Genomic DNA, 10,733 nt, shown 5'->3' on the forward strand with positions numbered 1-10,733 from the left:
ACCCCAAGGTCAGCCAGCTTCCCGGGGCATGAACAGCAGGACTACTCTATTTCAATATGGGAAAGTATTGCAGATTTTAAGGTTAAGATACGACGGTAGTGCTTCCTCCCTCGTAATTAGAGGCTGGCCACCTCGGCTGCATTGCCACTCAGACATTTACGCATGGTTGCTCTCATTCGCATTTTGGTCGGTCCGATTAATTCCATACTTACGCATTAATAGTTGGTATTGCGTATTTCCCAGCCTTTGTCAGCATGGCACCTTTTGTGTTGGGATCCTTCACCTCCATCAGGAAACTCCTTGGAATTCCGGTGCTCCTTTTAATTCTGCGAACAGGCTCCACATTTTTGTCCTGTTGAGAACAGAATTGCAGACATCTCTCCTCTTCAGACGCACACTTAAAATGACGTTTCAGAGATAATTTTAAGCAGCAAAAGCCTTTAATCCCCTCCTTTTACCTAACATAATGGCTGCTCGACTCATACTCCTGCTTTCCCCAACGAGCATAGCCAGGACGTACCACAGGTTTGAGCAGAGTTTTGAACCCAGCCGTCATTCTTTGGCTTAACTTCAGGACCCTTCAGGGTGAAATAGCCCTTTGCTCACCGTCCGCTCAGAGCAGAGACACAAACCTGTTTCCCCTCCAAAGCCCTTGGGCAACGTGCGAGAGCTTAATTCAGGGCTCCGAATCAGCCCCCATGGAAACTTACATTCACATCTATATAGGAAGGCTGAATTCATCCCTCCTGCATGTACATTCAGGGACTGATGTTAAATGGCATGAATATTCAGCCAGAGGCTTCTGTAGTTAAAACTGACAGATACTCATTAGACGGGGTCAACAGAAACCTCTTGTTTTTAGAGGAAATACCAACAACTTTGAACTGTCATTAGAAAGAGTTAGAACCAGGAAAATTTCCAGTACTATTGAAATAGATACAAATATGTATGAAACTTCACTGAGAAAGATCTATGGACATCTTTAATGTCTGTGAGCTAGAGAAAAAAAAAGTTTCACATTTAGAATTCCGGGTTTCCCTTGAATTTGGAAGGGCTTTGCAACATTGCCATGTAACATTTTGCCCCCAGAGAAACAATTCTTACTGGGAGTGTTCATGTCTTTGTCACATAAATGCCAAGGTAAAAAACCCTAAAAGCTCGGTAACACCAGTGGCCTGCCCCAATCTTACCCTATTTACCGGGCAGTTCTTGGCATAGTGGCCAGGTTTTCCACAGCAAAAGCAACTGGATGATGGTGGAGGCAGATCCAAGGGTTCCCTCAAGTAACTAGAAGGTTTGGGGAAAAAAAGGAAAAGGTATGCATGTGTCTCTCTTCTTAAAAGAAACATCTCCATACTTTTTCCATAACCTTTGAAGACCACATTTGATACTTACTTGGATGGATCGTATTCATGGCAGGACTGTATCATCATCGCCTTTATCTTATCCTCTTCGGAAGCATTGGCTTCAGCCAGGTTGGCAGTCTGTTTAACAGGTAATGGTTATTTGACACACACATTAGGCTACAAATAGGCTCTCTTTGTACCTTACATAAAGACTTGTGAAGCCAATCCAAGTTTTGTCCAAGCGGACTGAAGCTATGTGTAGAAAAAAGCCCACCAGCCAGCATTTTGAAGCTGGTCTTTAAGGTCCAGACTAGTTGAAGAAGCTAGCCACGGTACATTTAACTGAGAAAGATGTGTGCAAGTAGCATTATTTACATTCTGCAGCATCAAAAGGACACACAACCTCAGAGTCGTGGCAGTTGGTTTTGCTTGCTGAAATTCAGCTTCAGACCCAGAAGCATTAAATGGAGTCAAGCTTTCTGTAATCCCTCAGCAAGAGAAAAGATTCTTTTCAGCAGACATCTGACCATCGTGTGCTGTAGGCAGTCCAAACCGCACGGTTCCACCCCCTCCCCCGCTGCCACTCGCTTCTTCATAGGAAGTGACTGAACTACAATTTTTTTCCAGTTGGCACTGTCCTTTTAACACGCAAATTGTAATATAAACCTTACGCAGAACTAGATCTTCGAACTATGGAAGCCAGATGGTTTTTTTTTACACAGTACTTCTTCAAATGTTTCTATTCCACACTAGTCCAGATACAAGCAGGGTCGAAGGGGGTGACTGTAAATTATTTGGAACTTCAAGCACCTATCCTACAGACCAACTGCTCATGTTTTTCTTTTTACATGCATTCACTCACAAAAGCAACCAACTAGTTTCCACATGTGATTTCATCTAGCTGTTCCATATACGCAGGAACATAATCCAGATCGCCATCTATGAAATCATTTCCAGTAACATTTGCAGAGAACTTTTATAGACACTTGACTGATTTGTCTGAACCCAAATGGTTTACAAAACACACCCAAAACCCACAACACATTCCTAGGAACAGGCCGACATTCAAATATGGCATTCAATACATAGTCATAGCAACGCAGAAAAGTTCTTACTACACATTGCCTCCTGTGCCAGCCTGCACTAAAGAGGTTAGGGTAACAGTTCGGAGCTGCTTTGTTACCTATCTCCGCATTTCTGAAATCTTTGAATTTCTCAAAAGCTTGGACAGTTTTCCACATTTTAGAGTAAATTTCACATGACTTTACAGAACCAAGGGACAGCCCTGAGGGAGGCCAATGTCTTTTGGTGGCTGCTTCCCAAACTAATTCTGCACACACCACCACCCCCACCCCCACCCTGCCGCAAAATGTTAATTAACACAACTAAATTTTTGCAGTGAGCGAGGGAAGACGTTCCCAGTGGGAAGAGATTTCTTTCTCGTGGAAATGAGCTCTGGCCTTCATTTTCAGAGGAAAGAACTAGCTCCTCTGCGTTAGGCCCTCCCTTCTCTAGTCTTTGTAACTTTAAAGACTATGTTTTTAATCACTTCTGTGGCTAGCACTGCGCCTCTTCACCAAGTGCAATCACTAGTGTTTCCCCAGACAACGTTACACGTTGCTGAGCACAAAATACAAGCAGTTCCATTACAAAACATGCTTTCAGGTGGTCACGTCTGCTGATGTGCCTCGCATAAACACTGGCACAGTCCTATCAACAATTAGGTGCACTTGCACAGTTTGCACAGTCTGCATGTAAACAAATTAGGTTGAGTCGTCCTCTGTCTGTATGCCACAATTCAGGCAGTCCCGCACCATTCAAAGAATGGATCTGTAACTGTAATGACTAGAAATTCAAAAACAGCCATGCAATTGTCCATGTTCCAGAAACACGTCTGTTCTGGCTGTTGCAAAGGCCCTAGAAATGTCCATAACTTACAGCCAATTAAATCCTTCTGTAAAAATTGTGTTACTTTCCAATGAACAATTAACGGGACATATGAAAAATGGTAAACAGCTTCTGAAGTGCTGCTTCTTTGTGTCTTGCAGATGGGTAACACTGCAGCATTACACTGAGGCCAGTAAGGTGCTCCGCTTCCATCTTCCCAAGCTGGGAACTACTCTCTACAGGATAGTATCAAAGTAACATTTTAAAGTTAGGAGAAACACGCTGAATTATTAACAATTAATGTTTTGCTCATATTACAGCAGTTATCCAGCTAGAGAGCACAGTGTAAGGTTTACAAACACTGTTTCACAAGCAAGTACATCTAAGCATACCTTAATAAGCTGGGCCAGAGAAAGAGGTGCAGAAGGGTCGCCAACCTATTCAGAAAAATTAAACACATATTCAAGTTCTACAATCAAAACAGAGCAATAGTTCACCCCTACTGCTGTATGAAAGCCTGCGCTATATCCTCTGAGTGTCACTGGAAGAGCCACCTCCAAGCCAGTGGAATTTATACTTGTTCAAAACAAAGTCCAAACCTTAAACAGCTGAAGTATGCCTACGTTGTTAATGAGAAGAAACTAAAGTAACCAACCCCTCCTGAGATCAACCTATTGCTCAGAATACCTCAGAGGGGGACCCTTGTCAAATGCTCACAACTGCTTAAAAGACGGAGGGTTAAGGAAGCTGTCCATTTGCAGCTCGAAAGGATCTAAAATAATTATTTCCATTTATTTGAGAAGGAAGTGTCACTACAGGAAACATTGTCAGCGCAGTTTATAAATTAATCAGTTAATAGCTCATCATTTACTAAATGCACACAGGTGTGATACATGAATGCAGTATAGTTTTTGCGCTGTCTTTCGTTTACTTTAATTAGACCCCAAGTTCATGAATTTCTAGATTAAGTTATCCTAAGAGCTTTCAAAGTGATCAGATCCAGTGACCTAGAGCTCGTGTAATGCCTCACTCCATTCTAGTGAAGAAAAAGCAGTTATACTTACAGACGAAAACCAAACACCACCACAAAGCAATGTTTGTACTATGAGGGCTATTTTGAAATGCATCGTGGCACGTAGCATTCCCCCCAAGGGCCAAATGGAGATCTAGGCCATTACGAGTCAAGTATCTCCTCGAGTTACTTATTCATGTCTTAGCAGCAGAACAACAGTGTTTTCTGACCGGAAAAAAAATGCTGCCCCTTTTCCAAATGTAAATTCAACGTGGTGGTGTACCAAGTTCAGTGGTGCAAACCTTGAACCTACAAGCTCTACAAATGAGCATACATTATCGGTACAACACACAGTCGTACAAGAAATAGTCTAGCCTATTCAGTACGAAATGCAATGCCTTACTAGGCACAAATACCATTATTCACATTAGAACCGCGCAAAAGTTGGCATTGCTCGGTTTTCACTATGCTGAATTAAATACATTGGATTTACAGCATACACTATATTTCACTGGAAAATATGTTTTATATATATAAAATAAATATTATAGATAAAACATATATATTTTATATATTTTTTAATATATAAAAACAATTAGTACAAGGCTACATAGCTTAGACTTAGGTGCAGCATGTAGAAAAAAGTTTCAGCTTGCGTTTTTACATACCTCTTTTGATGTTCTACTCGCTGGCTCAGTTCGACTTCTAGAAGAAGAAAGAAAGATGATCAGAACTTAAAATAAAGCACTTGTAACCAACATAAAGCAGTGAAAACAGTTAATAAAACCTGAACATCAAAACATTGTGTACTGGTAGTCTTATGAATATGGAAATTTATTTCTGTACATAAAGTGCGCTCTCCTGGTACATTCGGTGCTACTGAAATAAAACCCAAAATCCCATTCCTTCTTTGTCCCCAATTACTCTAAGATACAGAATACAGCAGTGCAAGAAGAAGTCCTCAGATATTTTCTTTCTGCTCTCTAAGTACCAAAACTGTGAAGACTGTGCTACATTTTTCTGTTCTTGAATAGTCAGCCATCCAAATACGAAGGCACCTTCAGGCAATCTGTATAGCCCCACTATCACAAATAGGTACCAGATAGAGCACTTTGGTTTCTACACTCCCCTGACAAAACAAGAACAGTTGTCTGTAGAAAAGTGTTTCTTGGTGGAAGCCCCAGCACTGTGTTCAGGTACCTACCATACTTAGCCTAAAGTGACTACAAATAGCAGTAGAAACATCACCTGAAAGCAGTTCCTAGGATTTTCTGTGATCGAGGAGGCCTGTGTTAAAAAAATAAGAAAAAAAGTCTTGATTACCAGAACTTGCTTTAAGATCATCTTGAACATGCTACAATATTTTAGGAAACACTTATGACACACAAGCCCTTGCCGAGATTCCACATACTCATTGGTCTGTACCTGCACACTACTCATGAATCAAACATGCAACCGCCGATCTAGTTAACAAACAATTCATACCTCATCCAAAGCGTCCCACAAGCAGGGGCAACCCAAAGGCTGCTGTGCAAGGTCCTGCACAAATAGAAAGGCTCATTCTTCCTGCCACTGCTACACCACCACCAGGCTCGCAAGTACAGCCACGTACCTCCTGAACATGAGGAAGCGCGAGGAAAAGCTTTAGATTACCGCACACGTGGTTTCTTCCATCCACTTGCCTTGAGGAAGATACTACAAGGTGACTAACGCATTTCTGAAGGCCTCTCCACCGTGACACCAAGCGTTCATCATTCCCAAACACTAACGACTCTACCAGTTGTTTCCACAAGGTTTCCAGCTGAAGGAATAGAAAGCTAACCTGCCCAGATCCATTTGCAACTTTAGCAGAGCAGCGGCGTTCATCCCTTATCCCCACGTGCAGGTATTTCTTGGATCTTTGATGCTAGTGGCACCTAGTCTCTCATTTTAGGGCAGCATGCCAACACCAGGAGAGGGTGCCATCCAACCAGAAATGGAGGCTATATTGACAAGACAGCACTAAGCATCCCCATCTAAATTAACCCCCCAAACAAGGCCATGCTTAGCAGCACAGTGCTGTGGCATCCAGAAACTCTTGGTAGTGCCTGGAAGCACTAATATGCCCAAAGCTTACAGGAGAGCCACATACATGCAGGGGGGTTTGCTTGCAGATGCTTCATGGGTACTAGGATGCTGCTGTACTGTTTGTTTGAGACACGCTGTAACTCGCCAGTACACTCTATTTATTGAGAACTAACATTAGAAAGACACGGCAAAACCACAAGTCAATAATATCTGCTAATGGTGGAGGAGAGGTCTATCTTGAAGAAGGCTGGAAAACATGACCATTCAAACCATGCTGATGCAGCTGATACAGAACTGGACTGTACGAATACATCGATGACAGCGATAATGCTGTAGTCAGGCTTACATTTGAGTATCTGCAATTGTAATCAGATTCTCTGTCCTCCATAAATCTGAGGAATACAGCAGTAATACCTGGAGCACAGAGAACAGCTTAGGGTGAAATCAGACTTAGAAAGGTAACTACCAACATTTGGGAATGTGCTCAACTGCTTTCTGAGCTTCAGGTTTGGAAAAGATCAACTGTTCCTTCACCGTCCTGGCACAAAAGGCAATACGCTTTAGGACGTTGCTCTTTTTCTCTTGCTCAACACAGGCATCGTCTTTAGGAAACTAATAGGAATCACTTAAGAATGAAACTTCTTGTTTGCACGGTTTGCCAGCTGGCCACTCTCAGTCTTTCCTCTGGAGACAGCATGCAGCCCCGCCACCCCCACCCCTCTGGGGTGTAAGAATACCCTGCCCCCCCGCCCCCAAACAAAGGAAGCAGTCAAACACTGAGACTCAGACTGCTGGTAGATGGGAACCAATTACCAGTTCACACTGCAATGTGTCTCTCCGTTTACTCTAAAAGCAATACAAGCAAAAGCATACAATAAGGAATCTCTCTGCTTAGAGGAAACAGGATGGAGAACTTGACTCTCAGAAAAACCAACCCCAAGAACAAACTCAATTCAAACGTCTGAATGGAGTTTGAAAGCCACGTCCCAGCGGGCTGAAAAATCTAAGTCTGCTTTGGGACAGATACATTCAAATCTGCCCTGTCACAACACAATTTAACAGCAGCTTTAACAAGAAAGATACAACCGGAATGCCTCCGTAAACCAACAGCCACAAAGAAGGTGAACACACTGAAACCCCTCCCAAAGAACACAACGCGTTATGGCTACTTACCCAAGGTCTGTCTTGCCGGTAGCTTTAACTCCTCTAACAGGGACTCTCCTAACAGTTACCGATGAGTTCCCCGGAATCAGGGCATTGTCATCTGTGTATTCTGGAAACAACATCAATACAGAGAAAGCATCAGTCAGTTCGTAAGAGTGATATTAATATGTCATGACATAGCACTTCAGGGAATCCCTTTACAGATAGAAAAGCAACACTTTACACACAGCGTCATGCTTTTATCATGTCCACACACTCACGGCACCTTTCCAGAAATCTTCAGGTCTGATAGTCAAACACAAGCAGCAAAATCTTTTCCATTTGTTTTGAATCCGTTTCAATGCCAACAGCAAAATGGTCTCTAAAGTCACTAAAGCAGAGTCTGCTACAACATGAGGCTCTTTCCTGATCTAACTTTCATTGCTTTTGCTCCTGTTAGCTTACAAAACCCTAGAACATGTCTCTATAATAGTGAGCACGGAAGAGGACACCCCCACCCTGCCTCCCACCTTTTCAAACACATCCCAACCATCCATTTTGCCTTCCCCACCATCTTCAAAAAGAGTCCACCATCTCTTTTTTTCCCCCCCCAGTGATGTTTAAAATCCTGTTTACTTTCAGCTTCTATTAGCATTGCTTCTATTACGAGATTTCTGTGATCACGCGGCCCGGAAAAATCTGAACAAGTTGGCCATCTTCACTCAAGGTTCACTGAAGGGTCTTTCCAAGATCATGTCAACATTTAGTCAGGACTCCTGCACCAAGTTATAAAACCCACGACCGTATCTCCACAGGGAAGATCTCCAAGAACCCCCTTTAGGCAGAACATCCTGGCCGAGTTCTTTCCTTCATCTTCTGAAGGTGACTTTAGGCACGCAGATGCTGTTCAACAAAAACGGAAATTCACGGTTATGTATAAAACCCCAAAATCTGGCATACACGTGTATGACACTGAAATGTATTCCTTAGCTTTGCTCTGACAACCACTGGGGGATTTTTGCATTTCCACAGGGAAGACACCCTTACAGAAGTTCCAGTAAGTATCTGTGTCACCACCTGTGCATCTGCCTCTACCTGCATGTCTATCTCTACCGCCGTATGACACGCGACCCCGTAACACCCCCAAGACCCCTAACACCGTGCTGTTAAGTCTCCTCACAGATACTCTCCTGAACATACTTTACCTATCTGTAGGTAAACAGCGTGTTTAGGTCCAACCACTGGAAAGGCTGGGGCCAAAGTTACAGTTACCACAGCAGGCATGTCATTCTGTTTAAGTTTTAATACAACAAACAGGAAGAGGGAAAAAACCTATGAGTACACATTGTAAAGAAAAGACTGTTGTGAGAATGTCACAGAACCACAGGAAAAAAAGAAAAAAAACCCCAACCGATAAAATTTGAATGTTTAAGGAATGGAAACAGTTTCCAAGTCTTTTTATTTCTGTCATATCCCAAAGTCTTTAATCACATGCAAGCTTTGCCAGACGGTAGATTACCAAACTGAAACAGCACACTAAGTAATACGAAACCATTACCGTCTCTGAGAATCAAGCACCATTTCTGAGATTCAAAAGAACTTAGGGCTTCTCGAAGAACATTTTTAGGTATATTCACCATAACTGATCTGCCATAAAACTTCAGTATTGCCCTGACACCGTTTAAACACGCAGTACCAGGAAAAAAATGCACCGTTTGAAAGAAAAGAAGAAATGATGCCCAATAGCATCTGAATGAAAATGTCTTTGGTGTAGCAAAGAAGCTGTATTGGCAAGAAATGCCAAGTATACTTTAGACAGAACGCTCGTCTACAAGATGGCTTTCCAGGGTCTGCATAGATTCTCACTCACAGATACACTCTTGATCCCAAACGTTGCTACTGAGCAGTTTCTGCAGCAGCCAAGCACCACTTTTCCAATGCGGTGGAGTAAAAGTGGCTGAAGACAAATTTCAGTCACCAAACCCACTTTTTTCCCCTTCAAATTAGCCATCCACTCCTTTTCTATCACGTTCAGCCTTCTCTGCCGGCTTTCAAAGAAATCTGGCAGGTTTGTGATGACAAGGCATTGTCCCACATTCCCTTATCGTTTTACCTAGAAGGGTTCCCAGAAACCAAACCTCTTCCACGCGCGGTGTCGCACACGGACCCCGTACGCTGCTGTGCCTGGCTGCGCACACAGCCCTGACGGCCAGCTGCCAGCGCACAACCACGGAAGAGCAGCTCTGAGGCCCCAGCACAAGTCACCGCTGCCGGCCGCGGCCCAACCGCCTCACTGGGCGCCTGCGCCACCGCCAGCCGGCCGGTCCCCGCATCCCGCGCCCGCCGCCCCCACGCACCTTCCATGGTCTGGGCGCTGGTGACCTGCAGGTCGCAGCGGGTCGCCTTCAGCCTCTCGCGGCCCATGATCTGGCGCCTGAGGTCGCGCAGGGAGATGTGGGGGCCGTGAAAGGTGACCACATCAGAGCTCAGCCTGGAGGAGAACTTGTAGTGGACACACGACATGGCCGGGGCCAGGCGGTGCCCGCTCCGCGATGGCACCTCACGCAGCAGCTGGCCTCGCGGCCCCCACAGCAGGTCAGGGCCCACCGAGGGGCTGGGGCCAGCAGCGCGGGCTGAGCCCGCCGGCTCCTCCTCGCAGCCCCGGTGGGAGGACGATGGCGACAGGCCCTGGCTCGGCCTCCGCTCCCTCCTCGCACCAGCGCTGCCAGGCCAAGCTGCTCGCTATGGCAACCCGGGCGGCTCCGCATTGTGACAGAGGGGCTCAGGGGGCCACTCAGCGCCCCTGGGGGAGGGGCCTTCATCAGCCCCCGCCTGGGCCGCCGGTGTCCCTGCTGTCCCCCAGCCTGTCACCGCCCCGTGCCCTGTTACCCCCCCCAGGGCTGCGGTGTCCCTCTTGTCACCCCCTGGGGCCTTCACCACCCAGCGTCACCTGTCAGCCCCTGCGCCTCTGGTGGCTCTCCCAACGGCCCTGGGCACATCACCGCCCCGTGCCCTGTCACCCCCCCAGGCTGTCACGGCCTGCTGTCCCCTCCTGTCACCCCCAGGCTGTCATGGCCTCCTGTCCCCTCCTGTCACCCCCCAGGCTGTCACTGCCTGCTGTCCCCTCCGGTAACCCCCAGGCCTGTCCCCGCCTACTGTCCCCTCCTCTCCCCCCCCAGGCTGTCACTGCCTGCTGTCCCCTCCTGTCACCCCCCAGGCCTGTCCCCGCCTACTGTCCCTTCCTGTCACCCTCCACACTGCCACTGCCTGCTGTCCCC

General features: G+C 45.7%; 1 protein-coding gene across 1 annotated transcript; it reads right to left on the reverse strand.

Moving 5' to 3' along the window:
• Positions 1–4,892: 4,892 nt before the first annotated feature.
• Positions 4,893–10,049, reverse strand: LOC121082089 (E3 ubiquitin-protein ligase RBBP6-like). The gene is made up of 3 exons (XM_040581426.1): positions 9,813–10,049; positions 7,486–7,585; positions 4,893–4,950 (listed from the first exon to the last, which is right to left on the reverse strand). The coding sequence occupies exons 1-3, from the start codon at positions 9,976–9,978 to the stop codon at positions 4,893–4,895; spliced, it is 324 nt and encodes a 107-aa protein (XP_040437360.1). The 5' UTR covers positions 9,979–10,049.
• Positions 10,050–10,733: the final 684 nt, after the last annotated feature.

The sequence above is a fragment of the Falco naumanni genome, unplaced genomic scaffold (assembly GCF_017639655.2).
Source record: "Falco naumanni isolate bFalNau1 unplaced genomic scaffold, bFalNau1.pat scaffold_272_arrow_pat_ctg1, whole genome shotgun sequence".
In the NCBI taxonomy this organism is placed as follows: Eukaryota; Metazoa; Chordata; class Aves; order Falconiformes; family Falconidae; genus Falco; species Falco naumanni.

What these genes read in the sequence shown, in the direction of transcription:
- LOC121082089 (XM_040581426.1), bottom strand. Translation starts at nt 9,978, where the DNA reads ATGTCGTGTGTCCACTACAAGTTCTCCTCCAGGCTGAGCTCTGATGTG. An exon ending in CAGCGCCCAGACCATGGAAG is followed by an intron (nt 7,586 to 9,812) that starts GTGCGTGGGGGC and finishes TGTTGTTTCCAG; the next exon opens with AATACACAGATGACAATGCC. An exon ending in ACCGGCAAGACAGACCTTGG is followed by an intron (nt 4,951 to 7,485) that starts GTAAGTAGCCAT and finishes TTCTTCTTCTAG; the next exon opens with AAGTCGAACTGAGCCAGCGA.